Consider the following 16,624-nt stretch of genomic DNA (forward strand, 5'->3'; position numbering starts at 1 on the left):
CAAACTGAGGCCCTTTCAGACTTGTTAAGCGTTATGAAATGATGTGTCCTCTTCACTGCACCATCCCTGGGGGCATACAATATATGTCTATCCCATTACTGGTGGTGTTACTTTGATCACTTGGTTAAAGTAATGATTGTTGGGTTCTGGACTGTAAATTTATTCTTGCTATGAAAGAGTATTTCGTAGAAGCGATACTCTGAGAATACGCAATGGGCAACCAGATGAAATACAGGAAGCCCACATTTATTTGAATTTCAGATAACCAACAAGTATTTTTCAAAAAGTGTATGACCATCTTCCCAAATTACTTACCTAAAATTCAAATTTCATTGTGTCTTGTATTTTTAAAAATATATATATATTTTATTGATTTTTTTACAGAGAGGAAGGGAGAGGAATAGAATGTCAGAAACATCGATGAAAGAGAAACATTGATCAGCCGCCTCTTGCACATCCCCTATGGGGGATGTGCCCGCAACCAAGGTACATGCCCTTGACTGGAATCGAACCGGGACCCTTGAGTCTGCAGGCTGACGCTCTATCCATTGAGCCAAACCAGTTTTGGCTTGTACTTTTTTTCCTCTTTCTTTCTCTTTCTTTCTTTCTTCCTTTCTTTCTTTCTTCCTTTCTTCCTTTCTTTCTTTCTTTCTTTCTTTCTTTCTTTCTTTCTTTCTTTTTTTCTTTCTTTCTTTCCTTTTTCTTTTCTTTTCTTTTCTTTTTTTTTTTTTTAGCAAATAAGAGATACTTAATTTTAATTTTTCAATGACAGTATACATTCAATATTATTTTGTATTAGTTTCCGGTGCATCTTGTATTTTTATTTGCAAGACCTGGGAACCCTACATGTGACTATCTTGTTCCAGATCCAACTTCAACCCAACTGTTTTGACATCCATTGACGATTCTGAATCAATGGTTCACCAAATTCGTTGTTTTCTGACTCCATCATTCTTTTACACTTATTTATTAGTTGGCACTTTACCTGCCCACCTTTTTAGCCACTCTTTAAGGTAACAGGCGGACAGTAGGCGCTCAGGTACTTATTAGTCCCAGCAACGAATGAACCAATAAATGCTCAGGTTGGTTGGGTTGGGAGACCAGCTAGCCGCGCCTGGCAAGGGCTTGCCTTCCTCAGCCAATCACCGCGTGGTCCCGAGGCCCCGAGCCTTCTAGGGCCTCGCTCCGTGCCCTCCTTGCTCCAATCACAAGCAAGGCTTTCCCGGACAGGGACCAATGGGCGCCGGCGGGGGGCGGGGCCCGGCACGCGCCCGCGGTATAACAGCGCTGCCTGAGCGCGCGCTTCGCTTCGGGCTCCGACGCGGCGCGGGGGCATGGCCGCCTCATCCCGCGTGTGCGCCTTGGCCACCCGGCTGCTCCGGCCCGCACGGAACTGCTGCTTCCGCCACCGTCCGCTCCATCTCTCGGCTGTTCGGTAAGAGAGCAGGGAGCACGTCCCGCCCGGGCTCCGAGGGACTGACTTCCTGAGCATCTGCGTCCGGGGCGGCTTGTCCGCTGAGCGCACCGGCGGGTCGACGTGGCAGCCGAGCGCGACTGCAGCCTGAGACCGGGGTGCCCGCCCGGGGCTGAGGCCAATGTGGCCATGCCAGCCTTTCGGAGGGAGTCTGTCTCCCCGCAGGCTCGGGGCGTCGATCTTTCCCGGGGCCAGTCCTCTGGCGGGACGGGGTCCCCGGGGCGGAGCAGGGGTGACCGGGCGAGACCTCTGGGCTGCCCTGGTGATGCCAAGGTCCGTCTTGGTCTTGGGGGAAGCAGAGGAGGCGCTTTGGCGCCCTGGGAAGGGTTCAGGGTGAGCAGCTTCGGCGGCAGTCCTTCCCCGGGGCCCTAGCGGCGGCGACGGGCGGTGCAGTCTGATGAAATCCCCGAGCCACCCGGCTCCGGGGTACCCGCCCCGCTCCGGGGTACCCGCCCCGCTCCGGGGTACCCCACTTCCCACGGCTCCTGGGGGTGGGGGTGGCCTTTTCCCTCCCGGGGGAATACACGCTGAGATCACCTGGCTGCAGCCGGTCCACGAGCTGGTCAATGCCAGGCAGTGTCATTTGATAAATGCCAGGAAGGAGGAGGGGAGCTCTGCGTTTCCATTGGGAGGTAATAGTTTGTGTTTTTTTCCCCCCGGGTGGGTTTGTTGGTTTTCCCCGGACCTCACACTCTCCATCTTAAACCTAGATTGCAGAGCCTTTGGGGTAGCTGTGATTTCTTTCCCTAAAAATCTGTGCGCTTTTCCATCTTTGGAGTCTCAGCATTGCCAGCGACCTAAGCCTTGTAAGAGCAGCCCTTACTCTCCTGCAGGCGCGGTGCTGTGCTCCCTGTGCGAATTCAGAGGTGATGAACACTGCTCCTTATTGGAACTCCCCTGTCCAGGGGCAGGACACACGTGTGTCCTCTCCTCTTAGTGTAAAAATGTTATTAGAGCCATCACCAGGGAGCTGTAGAAACACAGAATGCGGATTCATGCGCTCCTGAAAGAAGACATGGGCTTGGGCGGGGACACTCAAGGCTTTTCTTCCTTTTTTTTAAAGGCTTTTTTTGGTCTGACCCTGACCTGCCTCTCCAGTATCTCTGTTACAGTCCGTTCTCCTCCTCCTTCCTCCCTTCCCGAGTTTGGTCACTTGGGCCGTGGCTTTTATGACTAAGTAGAGATTTATAACTGTCCTCTAGTTTATTGCCTACAGAACTGGACCAGTTTGGTTGCTCCAGCAACAAATACCCTCCTTTTCCTTACTTTTTGAATGAACAAGTAAACTTCCACATCTCTGAGGGCAATATTCAGTTTGGTATTCATGGTCTCGTTGTATTGCTTTACTGCTGGCATGTAGGACTTTCAAAAACTTTATTATTATTATTATTATTTCTAAAGAGGCTACCTTTATTTCTTTTTTTTAGGGGGTTGGTCTGAGAGTTTCACGAACATAAACTCGGTGAGAGAGGGAGAGAACTGTAGTTTTGGAGGCAGAGGTTTGCATTTGTAACTTGTATCTACTGTCTTCAGTTTCCCCTTCTGCATAACAGGGTTATTATAACAGCCCCAAGGTAACAGAGTAATGAATGCAAAAGTCTTAGCAAAATACCTAGTGTCGAATAGATATTAGTTCCATCCCACTTTGTGTCTGTCTTCATTCGTTTCTGGTCCCATTTGTGGATAACAAGAATTCTTTCTAAAATAATCTGATCGTGGATTGAAAAAATGCACCTGGTGTTAATTGGATTAGGAGGAGAGTGGAGGTGCTACTGACTAGAATTTTAGTTTTGATTTTGAATAATCCTCGTGACTTCTTTCTAATTCTTAATTTTAACGGAAAGTTTCCTAAACACATCCTGAAAGCACTAATTGCAAAATAGGTATTAGCTACTATAGTTAATGTATTTTTGGTTTCCCATGGAACTGAGTCTATTTGTTTATTTTGAGGTATCTGCCCTTTGGCAAAAAAGATGATGGGAAGTTAGGTAATGACTCACTTGCTTCGGGCTGTTCCGCACTTTGCTGAGCTGTGGCATGCAGAGGAGGGCTGAACGGTTACTGTATGAGAAAAAGCAGTGTGGCTTTTCTGTTTTGGTTCTTGTTATTCTTTGATAGTTTTGTCTTTTTTTAAAAGTATATTTTATTGATTTTTTACAGAGAGAAAGAGAGAGGGACAGAGAGTTAGAAACATTGATGAGAAAGAATCATTAATCAGCTGCCTCCTGCACCACCCCCACCGGGGATGTGTCCGCAACCAAGGTACATGCCCCTGTCCGGAATTGAATCCGGGAACTTTCAGTCCGCAGGCCGACGCTCTATCCACTGAGCCAAACCGGTTTTGTGTCCTTAACTTCAGTGTATCATTCTTAGCCCAGATGTTCTGTTATATTCTAAGTTTATTGCTTTCAAAGGAATTTTTTAATGAATTGCAAGCTAAGTCCTTCTCATGGAATACTTATATGTGGATGGAGGTGTGTGTGTGTGTGTGTGTGTGTGTGTGTGTGTATATATATATATATATATATATATATATATATATATATTTTTTTTTTTTTTTTTTTTTTTTTTGAGGCCTTGTGCATGAAATTTGTGCACTGGGGCGGGCGGGGGGGAGGGGCGGGGGGAGTGTCCCATCAGCCCAGCCTGCATCCTCTCCAATCTGGGACCCCTTGGGGGCAGTCAGACATCCCTCTCACAATCTGAGACTGCAGGCTTCTAACTGCTCACCTACCTGCCAGCCTTGTCACCCCATGCAGCCTGCTGTTCATTCATTTGGTCGTCCCTCAAGAACCCCCTGCCAGCCTTGTCCCCCCACGCTGCTGTTCGGTCATTACTGTGATGGCATCCTGGACAATTTGCATATTCCTCTATTAGTATAGATATATCCTTATGAGTATATAAGTAGATAAATATATCTATTGCATATTAAGGTTACATATGTATGTATGTGTGAATATAAATCTAAACAATAGAAGAGAATAAGAAATTAATTTTTATTGAATATATATACGCCTGGAAGTTTATATGTTATTTCATTCAATATAAATGAGTGTCCTAAGCCCTCCGTAGTTTTTCACTCTATAGTGTCCTAAGATTGCAAAATGCTTTTCTGACCTGGTGGAGGTGGGGTATTCCTGGTACTAATACAGATCAGGCATGTTGCCAGGGGTACTTGTATCATCCAAGTCCTTTATTTCTTCTTCATATATTTTTATTGATTTCCGAGAGAAAGAGAGAGATAGAAACACCAGTGATGAGAGAGAATCATTGATCAGCTGCCTCCTGCACAGCCCCAACTATGGATTCAGTCCTCAGGCTGACGCTCTATCCACTGGGCCAAATCAGCTAGGGTAGCAAAGCCCATTTAATGAAGACCCCTTCAACTTCAGCTAATTCTGAACTGGATTTGTAAATATTAACATGTTTTCAATTCCTTAATGTACCATGGATCTATGTGAAATGATATTAATTTGTGCTGTGCTAGTACTATTAGATATAATCTGGGTAAAAGTATTTGGTTGTAAAAAAAAGTATTTGATGTGCTATATTTTGATATCCTCTTAAAACCTCACAAGATGCAAATACAGACTAATATAAGGTTTAGATATAAAATTACTGTTTTGGCCGAAACCGTTTGGCTCAGTGGTAGAGCATCGGCCCGCGGGCTGAAAAGAGGCAGCTGGTTGATGATTCTCTCTCATCGATGTTTCTAACTCTCTATTCCTCTCTCTTCCTCTCTATAAAAAATCAATAAAATTTATTTAAAAAAATAAAATAATAAAATTACTGTTTTGTATCTAAGACATTGAGATGTAAAGTACTTAATCATAATGCAAATAAAAAGACAATAAAGGCTTAAAGACTGTTAAAACTTTAAAATTTGCCCTAGCTAGTTTTGCTCAATGGATAGATGGTTTTGCTTACCAACTGAAGGGTCCCAGGTTCATTTCCGGTCAAGGGCACATGTCTGGGTTGCGGGCTCCATCTCCAATAGAGTGTTTGCAGGAGGTAGATGATCAATGATTTTCTCTCATCTTTGATGTTTCTATCGCTCTCTCTCCCTCTCTGAAATCAATAAAAATGTTTTTTAAAAAAAACTATTTTAAAATTCTATTTTAATTAGTAGGCCTTGAGAGTTAATCATATCTGACCATACAAACCATCCAGTACCTTGATGTTGTCCTTGAGAATTAAATATGTGTGATGAGCCTGGCTGGCATGGCTCAGTGCTTGAGTGTCAACCTGTAAACCAGGAGGTTATTATTCAATTCCCAGTGAGGGCACAGGCCTAGGTTGTGTGCTCAGCCTTCAGTGTGGGGCATGCAGGGAGCAGCTAATCGATGATTCTCTCTCATCATTGATGTTTCTATCTCTTTCTCTCCCTCTCCCTTCCTTCCTGAAATAAAAAAAATAAATAAAATAATAATATATATTTTTTTTAAGTGCCAAAAGGGGAAATAAGATTGTTTTAATGTTTCAAACAGTTGTGTTTCATTGGTCTTGAGGTTAGAGCATTCCTCATGACCTGGAGGACACATCTAAAGGGAAAGACTTGTTTTCAGTGACAGCTTTGTGCTTAAGGAGCAGATGCTTATCCTACTTTACGTAATGGGAACTTTGCTGTAAGGATTTGTGTGGAAATAAGGATACAGGAGCCTTCCACATTGGAATGCAGGAAGAACTGTCTGACCAGCTCCCAGTTCTTGTTGGGAAGAGACAGCCTTTCCAAGATCTGGACACGGTTTTGGTGACGAGGTCCCTTCCCGTCCTAGTTTTCTCACTGCCCCACCCCAACCAGCAGTTTTCCCTCCAACACCACTACTCTTCCCTCTGTCCTGTGACTGGATGCTAACAAAACGGGCGAAGCACAAACTACAAAAGATAAATCAGCACATAGGAAGAACTGTTTAACCTCACAGTGGAGAGGGGGTAAAATAAAACAATGATTTTATTTATCTGTTTATTTAGCCTATCAATTTGTGAATGTGCAGGAGAGGCTGTGACATTAAAAGCCCACACTCAGGCAACAAGCCAGTCAATGAAAGAGAGACACCACATGACCTTACTTATTTATGGATGATAAAGAACATTATAAACTGAAGAACCAAAAGATAGATATAGAGACAGTAAAGCAACAAGCAGACTGTTAAATTACAGCGGGGAGGTTGGGGAGATCTGGAGGAGATAAGAGATCAACCGAAGGTCTTGTATACATGCATATAAGTACAACAACCAATGGACACAAAATTCTGGGGAGGGAGGGTATGTACGGGAGGGGGGGGCAAGGGTATATGTACGAAAATAATTTAATAAAAAATAAAATAAAAGCCCACACTCAGGACTGAGACAGACCCCACTTTGCCAAGTACCAGCTGTCATTCACTTAAACCCTCTGACTAACTGTATCAGTCAACTTTCTATGTAGCTGAATACAGATTTCCCACTTGGAGCTTGCTCTTCAGATTGCACGTGATCCTCAGGTTAGGCACCATGTATTTTAATTTAAACTTTAGGTTTTGGGTATTTCCCCCCCTACGATTATTGAGAAATCGACATATACCACTGTATAAGTTTAAGGTATACAACATGATGGTTTGCTTTGTCTATATTATGAAATGATTACCAAATAGGTTTAGTTAACATTCAAATCATTTCATGCAGACACAACAAAAAAAAATTTTTTTCTCCTTGTGCTGAGAACTCTTAGTCTACTCTCTTAACAGCTACCTTTCCTCTGTATCATGTGGCAGTGTTAACTATAGGCATCATGTTGTGCATCACATTCCTTGTACTTAGTTATCTTTAACTGGGAATTTGTGTCTTTTGACAACTTTCCTCCAATTCCCCCTCCTCTCCCTCAAAATGGGGGTATTTCATACGCTTTTTTGTAGTCTGATCTTCACTTTTTACAAACACTCAAGCTAGCATTTGGTTTTGTGACTGTTGCCTCCTGCAGAAATGAAGCTGTTGTCATTTCTGGAAAGAAGCTCGCCCAGCAGATCAAGCAGGAAGTGCGGCAGGAGGTGGAGGAGTGGGTGGCAGCCGGCAACAGGCGGCCCTACCTGAGCGTGGTTCTGGTCGGCGAGAATCCTGCAAGTCACTCCTACGTCCTCAACAAAGCCAAGGCTGCTGCCGACGTGGGTAGGTGTCCCTCTCGGATCCCGGTCACTTTAGAGTGAGGCTTCTGCTTTTATTTTATTTTTTTTTTAAATATATATTTTATTGATTATTTTTACAGAGAGGAAGGGAGAGGGATAGAGAATTAGAAACATTGATAAGAGAGAAACATTGATCAGCTGCCTCTTGCACACCCCCTACTGGGGATGTGCCCACAGCCAAGGTACATGCCCTTGACCGGAATCGAACCTGGGACCTTTCAGTCCGCAGGCTGACGCTCTATCCATTGAGCCAAACCGGTTTTGGCGAGGCTTCTGCTTTTAGAGTGAGGCTTCCCCCGTGGCAAACCCCATGTCATTTATTACTCTTTTTTTTTTCTGACTAGAGACCCAAGCAGAAGAAGCTAATATGATTGAATAATTGACAAATCTTCGTCAGAAACAGGGTGTATCTATTAGGGAAGCTTATAGACTATGACAAAAGAAATATGATTTGGTTTATCTTTGCCTCTGGTTTTAACATTGGACCGGTGGCCTTGAGCACTTCTCCTTTTCTTGAGCAATGATAGGTATCTGCCTGAGGTGTTTGAGCACTTGCCTTTTAAGGCAGTAGCTGGGGGTGGGGCAGATTGAGGAGACCTCAGGTAGCCTAGGCCACAGCATAGAGTTGAACGAAATGAATAACTGACTTCTGGGAAATACCTTTCGATTTCTTCACCGGTGGTTCCAAAGCCAGTTGAACCTTGCCATTTAGAAGAGGTTGAAGTTTTGAATGCCGAAGGCGTGGGTCTGGGCGGGCGGTGGGAGATTTGTGGTGTAGGTTTCGCTGTAGCGGAGATTTGTGTGGGGTAGACCAGAGGTGGGTGGGCTTGTCTGTGGGTCAGTAATCTGAGCAGGTGCCCTGTCTGTCCTTCTGAAGGGCTGTGAAAGGATTGACGTGACTGGGCAGTGTTACTGGACTTTACTTGGTATATACTTTTTTCAATTGGTAAACTCTTCTTTTCAGTTGGTAAACTATTCTTTTTTTTTTTTTTTTTTAAATATATTTTATTGATTTTTTTACAGAGAGGAAGAGAGGGATAGAGAGTTAGAAACACTGATCAGCTGCCTCTTGCACACACCCTACTGGGGATGTGCCCGCAACCAAGGTACATACCCTTGACCGGAATCGAACCGGGACCTTTCAGTCCGCAGGCCGACGCTCTATCCATTGAGCCAAACCGGTTTTGGTAAACTCTATTCTTTATTCCTGAAGAGTGAGGATTCCTGCCCTTCTCATTGGAAAACCCTTAGATCCTCTAGAAAATAGCAAGTTGTGTTTTCCTAAGACATTGGGAGGTGCCATGCTGCAGGGGGAACGGGGACTTTGAAACTGGAAGATTGGTTTCACTACTAGCTGGCTTGTTTCAGTTTCGCTGTGCCTGTCTCCTGTCCACAAAATGAGGTTAATGAGGATTACATAAATAATAGACAGAAACATCAAGCTAGCATTCTGTAGTATATATATTTGTGACGTTACTGGTTCAGGTTCGTTTTGAGCTGATTCATGCTTTTCGGCTACCAGGTGGATATGATAATAAAAACCTCAATGCAGAAGCTGTGGCAGGCAACATTGCATTACTCATTAAATGCCTCAATACATATATATTCTAATATATTTTTATTGACTTCAGAGAGGAAGGGAGAGGGAGAGAAATAGAAACATCAATAATGAGAGAGAATCATTGATCAGCTGCCTCCTGCATGCCCCCCTACTGGAGACCAAGCCTGCAACCCAGGCTTGTGCCCTGACCAAGAATCAAACCCGGGTCACTTCAGTCCACAGGCTGGCGCTCTATCCACTGAGCCAAACTGGCTAGGGCATGCCTCAATATTTTTTAACTTTGAAATTTTCTTATAGGAATCACCAGTGAGACAATTTTGAAGCCCGCTTCAATTTCAGAGGAAGAACTGTTGAACTTAATCAATAAACTAAATAATGATGATAACGTCGATGGCCTCCTGGTTCAGCTGCCGCTCCCTGGTGAGTTTTGGGCTCTACCATTTAAAAGGGTTTCTAAGGAGTAGAGAGGCCTGGTTACTTTATACTGCTGCTGGCCCCTAGTGTGAATCCGACTCAAAGGAGAGGTAAAGTTCAGAAAGTGCATTTTTTATTAGGTATGGGGCAGACTTACTCAATGAGGGGAAACAGAGTTTGCCACCCTAAAATACAGCTTTGGGGTTATTGATTATTTTACCCGTATTTTCTGGTATATAAGACGACTTTTGAAACGGAAATAAAGTCAACCGAAAATTGGGGGCAAAAGACCAAAATTGCACAAAAATTACCTGCAGATCTTGACGGCAAAGTAAGTCTTTTCTTTCAAGTGGGGGGTAGTCTTATACAGCGAATATAGGCCTAAACCTGTTTTAACTGTAAAATTAGGGGGTCATCTTTTAGATAGCGGTCCTGCTCCAGGCAGGGAGATAGCATCAGAGATATGAACCTGGTGTGATAAGCAGAGAGAAGGTTAGCAAGCCCCTTTAATCAAAGTCTTCTCTCAGTCCCATTGTTAAAGATGGTCCAACAAACATTTATTCACCAAACGTTTGTTTTTCCATCTCCACGTGAGTTACCTTCCAGTTCCCAACCACAACCTCCTTTCTCCTTAGCTCACAATAGCAAATAAGCCTCAACTCCCTAATCTGTTCTGGGTCTCATTATTTTTCTTTCATCAGAGAGATAGGTAGAGAGAGGAAACATTGATCCATTGTTCCACTTGGTTATGCATTCATTGGTTGACTCCTGTGTGTGCCCTGACCAGGGATTGAACTTGCAATCTTGGTGGGTTGGGAGGACACTAACCAACTGAGCTCCCAGCCAGGGCCAGTGTCTTGCTCTTATGGAATCCTGGAATATACATAATAAGTTTGGACATACATAATAAGTTTGGACATTTTCTCCTGTTAATCTATCTTATGTTCATTTGGTTATTAGTCCAGCCAGAAGAATATAGAAAGATAAATTTTCCTCTCCCACATCAGAATAGCAATTACTCCCTGATTTGACATTGAGATCTTGGTACCAGGAACAGGGCAGGGAAGCAGTCATACAAGAGGCCATTGGCTTTGATACTGGCATTTGGCCTTGATGTGTTCCTTCTGAGTGGACGGAAGAAGTAAATCATTGAGGCACGTAGAGGCAAGTTGTAGAACAAACCAGATAGGCTAGGGTCAAGCAGGAGTAACTATGCAACAGTGATAGGCCACTGGTCCGGTCTCTCTTTCAGAGCACATCGATGAGAGGAAGATCTGCAACGCTGTTTCTCCAGACAAGGATGTCGACGGCTTCCATGTGATTAATGTGGGGCGACTGTGTTTGGACCAGTATTCCATGTTACCGGCTACCCCGTGGGGCGTGTGGGAAATAATTAAGCGAACTGGTAGGTCTGTCCCACAATTGTATCTGTTAGTATTATGAAAGTAGTACTTGCAAATAGTAAAAGAGTGAAAACTCCTACCCGTGACCTCTAGTCTTACTCCCCAGAGCCTTTCTAGCAGTTGCCTATGACTGTTTACTTTTTTAAATTTAATGTTATTGTCGATAATATTAAGAGATGTCTCCCATTTTTTCCCTTATTGACCCCCTCCACCCAACCCCCACCCCACCCAGGCCTTCCCCATGCTATTCTCTGTGCCTACGGCTGTTTAGTTCTCTGCGGACAGAAGCCTCAGAGAAGGAAGCTTTGGTAGTGGTGATAGTGCACATGTATGTAACATTGTGTAGTTTACAAGATGTTGTCTTTAAGTCTTGAAGTGATAGGGCCAATTGACTGAGGCAATCAGCTTGGCGACTTCATTCATTATTATAATGAAAGTCACGTCCTAGGCCGTCTGCCTTTTCCTTTGGTGCCATAAGATAGTCTGGCATTACTTTTCAATATATATTATTTTTTAAAATAATTCTTTATTGTTGAGAGTACTACGTATGTCCCACTTTTCCCCTCATTGATCCCATATTTGTTTTTAAATAGGTATTCCCACCCTAGGGAAGAATGTGGTTGTAGCTGGAAGGTCCAAAAATGTTGGGATGCCCATTGCAATGTTGCTACACACAGATGGGGCGCACGAACGCCCTGGAGGTAAGCGAATCGCTTTCAGGAGAGTGTCTTCTCCCTTTTGGGAGACCTTCAGAGGCTGTCCTGGGGACCAAGTGTTCGCTTCGTTAAACATCCAAGGAACATTGTATTTGTTTGCATTTGTTGTAATTTTGTTAAAAGATGTCCTATATAATAAAACCCTAATATGCAAATTGACTGAACAGTGGAACAACTGGCGGAACGACCGATCGCTATGATGCACTCTGACCCACCAGGGGACAGAGCTCCACGTAAGAGCTGCCCCCTGGTGGTAAGTGTGCTCCTACAGGGGGGGTGGCTGCTCAGCTAGAAGCCAGGCTTATGGCTGGTGAGCACAGCAGCCGTGGCAGGAACCTCTTGCCTCCACTGCAGGTGAGTGGTAAGGAGCAAAGGGATCGGGCCTAAGCCGGCAGGCAGACATCCCCCACACTGTCCCAGACTGCTAGAGGGTGCAGGCCAGGCTAAGGACCCCTCCCCCACCCCCCGCCAGTGCACAAATTTCGTGCACCGGGCCTCTAGTTTGGGGTATAATCTTTGTAGGAGAAGCTGTACTTACTGTCACCTAAAAGTTTATTTATATTCATTTATTATGGAACTAGTTCAGAAATGGATAAGCCTCAAAAATTATAAGTATAAGCATGGTTGTAGGCAAATAAAAGTTTTCAGTTATGGCTTTGATAGTTGGAATTACGAGGCAATTTGGTAAAAGTCACAAGAAGTTGAGTATTAATTAAAAAAAAAAAAGACAATTGGCTGTCCAGAAAATATGGCACATGAATTAAGCCAATTATTTTCTCAGACATTGAGTATCTGCAATGGTTTGCCTAGTTGACACCTCCTCCAATCCCAGCTTTGATTCAGAAATCAAGACATTTACTTTTTAATTCATAGGTGATGCCACTGTTACAATATCTCACAGATACACCCCCAAAGAGCAGCTGAAGAAACATACCATTCTTGCAGATATTGTGATCTCTGCTGCAGGTAAGAGCACCAGGGAAGGGGACGGAAGGACATCCACAGATGGACCTCTTGTCTTAGAACTTGCCTGCTCCACTGCCATTCCTTTCATTAGTGCCCCAGGATGACACCACGAGCCGCCTGCAAAGATGAGGAAAGAGTTGTGCTTGGTATAGTGGTTTCTGTCATTTCATCATGGACTTGATGGGATGAAAGTTATTTCTATAGTCTCAGAGGATTTCTATTTACTCCAGGAAGTTTAAACGTTTCCTTGGTGAATGGTTCTTGTAGGTATTTATAAAACAAGCTAACTAGTTCTTCCAGGTCTCTTGAAATTGAAATTAGATAAGAATCTGACAGGCGATTTCCGATGTTTCAGTAAGGTGATCGATCATTCCTGTTTCCATTTCCCCAGGCATTCCAAATTTGATCACAGCAGATATGATCAAGGAAGGAGCAGCCGTCATTGACGTGGGAATAAATAGAATTCAGGATCCCGTCACTGCTAAACCCAAGTTGGTTGGAGATGTGGATTTTGAAGGTAAATAGTATAATTTTAAAAAATATGTAAAATCAATAACTACCACCATTAGTGGGCCTTTAGGACTAATCATTTTCATATAAGTTTTAAGCTCATGTTACTCTGGTAATACCATTTAAAAGGCTTTCATCAGGAATTAAGAGATGTTTTTTAAAGTTATAGACATTCTAGCCAAAACCAGTTTGGCTCAGCAGTAGAGCGTCTGTCTGCGGACTGAAAGGTCCCGGGTTCGATTCCGGTTGCGGGCACATCCAGGGTAGGGGGTGTGCAAGAGGCAGCTGGTCGATGACTCTCTCTCATCGACGTTTCTAGCTCTCTATCTCTCCCTTCCTCTCTGTAAGAAAAATCAATAAAATATATATTAAAAAAAAGTTATAGACATTCTAGAATTATTTTAGTTGTTTATATCATAACATTATGGACAGCAGGTATAAACTTTTCAGGGAATTGTTTTTCCTTAGTGTTATTTCATAATTAAAACATCTTTAAGACTTTATTTTAATTATTTTTATTTTTATCGATTTTGTACAGAGAGGGAGAGAGATAGAGTTAGAAACATCGATGAGAGAGAGTCATCGATCAGCTGCCTCTTGCACACCCCTTACTGGGGATATGCCCGCAACCAAGGTACATGCCCTTGACTGGAATCGAACCCGGGACCCTTCAGTTCCCAAGCCGACGCTCTATCCATTGAGCCAAACTGATCTCGGCCATCTTTAAGACTTTTAACAAGTCTGAAAATTTAATGAAGTGATTTCCCTAAACCTGTGGGCAGCAAACTTTGGCTTTCTGGCCCCTAATTAAAGTAGGCTCTTCCACAAAAATACCACGGCCTGAGCGAGTCTATTTTGAAGAATTGGTGTTAGAAGAAGTTTAAGTTTAAAAAATTTGGCTCTCAAGAAATTTCAATCATTGTACTGTTGATATTTGGCTCTGTTTACTAATGAGTTTGCCGACCACTGCCCTAAACCATTGAGTCTCCTAAAAACTGTTACAGATTTCTCATTTTAAGAGGAGATCCCAGCCCTGGAATGTTAAAACAGTCCAGGAAAAAGCCATGTTCTTGAAAATTTGGCACTTCCTAGTACTGTAGGTGTTTCCTTTCAGTTCATAAGGCATTATGTTTATCTGAATTTTACGCTGATATTTCTATTAAAGCAGTCAGACCCAAGCCTAGGTAACCAAGTGTTTTTTTCTTTAAGATTGAGTTAAAGACCTGGCCAGGTGCTCACCAGTTGGTTAGAGCAGTGGTCGCCCACCTTTCGGACCTCACGGACCACCAGTTAACTCCTGGGTTAGAGCATAGTCCCGATTCACCAAAGTTGCAGGTTCAGTCTCTGGTCAGGGCACATACAAGAAGCAACCAGTGAATGCATAAATAAGTGGAACAGCAAATAAATGTTTCTCTGTCTCTCCCCCTTCCTCTCTCTAAAATCAATTTTAAAAGATTGGATTTAAAAATGTTGTTTCTTTCCAGAAAATTGCTCTGCTTGGTATTTTGGGCAAGCAGTATGAATAAATATAGCATATAAAATTAAGAAAATGTTGCCAAAACCAGTTTGGCTCAGTGGATAGAGCATCGGTCTGTGGACTGAAAGGTCCCAGGTTGGATTCCGGTCAAGGGCATGTACCTTGGTTGCGGGCACGTCCCCGGCATGGAGTGTGCAGGAGGCAGTTGGTCGATGTTTCTCTCTCATTGACGTTTCTAGCTCTCTATCCCTCTTCCTTCTTCTCTGTAAATCAATAAAAATATATATTTAAAAAAAAAAATGTTTCTCTCTCCTCTCTGAAATTAATAAAAATCTATTTAAAAAAAGAAAGAAAGAAAGAAAGAAAATGTTGTAGGCAGGTATTAATTGAGGTAATGCTTATAGTAGACCACCCATACAGTCAATCTACTGAGATGTTTCGTTTTTTTGTTTTGTTTTGTTTTAATATATTTTATTGATTTTTTATAGAGAGGAAGAGAGAGGGATAGAGAGTTAGAAATATCAATGGTAGAGAAACATCGACTAACTGCCTCCTGCACACCTCCCACTGGGGATGTGCCCGCAACCAAGGTACATGCCTTTGACCGGAATCGAACCCAGGACCTTCCAGTCCGCAGGCCGACGCTCTATCCATTGAGCCAAAACGGTTTCGGCGAGATGTTTCTTTTTAAGTAGACTTGCTATGGAGGAAAGTGTGGCTGGTAGATTATAGGTGATTTAGATTTATAAATATTCCTTGAACAACTTTGCTTAGCATGTACATGTTATTTTGTTAGTATGTTCAAAAGCCTTTATTCTTGAGTAATTAGATGTGATTAATACGAGTTTGAGGTTTATGAAGGTGCTTATGTATATTATTGCTTTTTTCCCCCCCAATGCTTCCCATGTTATGTTAAAATACACACATGTGCTTTGTCATAACTAAAGCAGTCTGCTGTCTTGTTTCTTCTACACAGAAGTCCGGAAAAAAGCCGGTTACATCACTCCGGTCCCTGGGGGCGTTGGTCCCATGACAGTGGCGATGCTAATGAAGAATACCATTATCGCTGCCAAAAAGGTGCTGAGGCTGGAAGAGCAGGTGGTACTGAGGTCTAAAGAGCTTGGAGTGGCAACTAATTAACTCTGTGTCTTCCGGGTCATGAACAGTGCTCCACGCCAGCTCAAGAGGCAAAACAGGCCAATAGGAATGCAGCATCTCTTATTTATTCTGCTGACAGGGTTTTAAACAGTGCTTTGTATTTATTGAAAGCTCACATGTATGGGTGCTTGTGCACATAGCTCTCCCCAGCACCTCACCAGGGACCATGCCATTATCATGCTGGGTCATGTGATCGGGCCAGGAGAGGAGCCGTTAGCCTGGTGGTGGCATGCGGGTGGACACTCAATAGAGAAGGGCTGCTCTGCTCTGTCAGACCTTCAGTTACAGATTGCCTTCTCCAGGATTGCATTTCCCAAGTGCTATTCCAATAAGGGTTGATGCTCACTTTAGGTTCCAAACCTTTTGAGCTCAACTGGTCAAACCAAAGGAAAAATGTTGCTAGAAAAAATTAGGGAAACAGTACAAAAAAAGAAATGATAGTAATTTGAGGAGAAAAAATGTACCCTAATTTTATACTGACTGATAACCAGAAGAAAAGCTACCCGTTAATAGTGTCCTGTCGCTTTAAAGCTACATTAGTCATTGGGAAAATGTCTGTGTGCTATTAGCCTTTATTTTATGCGTGGTCCCATTCATGAGGTCCCCTTTTGGTTTTCTGGGGTCCAAGGCTTATTTTATAAGTAATTCACATGTATTGTCATATTTGGTTTTTCCTATTTCCTTAATTGTTAATTTTTTTGTACTGTTTGGGAGGTCTGTATGGTTTCTTCAGTAGATCTTGAAACCTATTTTTGAATAACAAAACTTGGCTTGATCATCATGA

At 43.1% G+C, this 16,624-nt stretch overlaps 1 protein-coding gene across 1 annotated transcript; it reads left to right on the forward strand.

Annotated features, from left to right (window-relative positions):
- Positions 1–1,279: 1,279 nt before the first annotated feature.
- MTHFD2 (methylenetetrahydrofolate dehydrogenase (NADP+ dependent) 2, methenyltetrahydrofolate cyclohydrolase) lies at positions 1,280–16,594 on the forward strand. Its single transcript, XM_036435769.2, has 8 exons — positions 1,280–1,435; positions 7,434–7,618; positions 9,494–9,616; positions 10,863–11,015; positions 11,607–11,714; positions 12,603–12,695; positions 13,087–13,212; positions 15,659–16,594. The coding sequence occupies exons 1-8, from the start codon at positions 1,335–1,337 to the stop codon at positions 15,820–15,822; spliced, it is 1,053 nt and encodes a 350-aa protein (XP_036291662.1). The 5' UTR covers positions 1,280–1,334; the 3' UTR covers positions 15,823–16,594.
- Positions 16,595–16,624: the final 30 nt, after the last annotated feature.

The sequence above is a fragment of the Pipistrellus kuhlii genome, unplaced genomic scaffold (assembly GCF_014108245.1).
Source record: "Pipistrellus kuhlii isolate mPipKuh1 unplaced genomic scaffold, mPipKuh1.p scaffold_m20_p_13, whole genome shotgun sequence".
NCBI lineage: Eukaryota > Metazoa > Chordata > Mammalia > Chiroptera > Vespertilionidae > Pipistrellus > Pipistrellus kuhlii.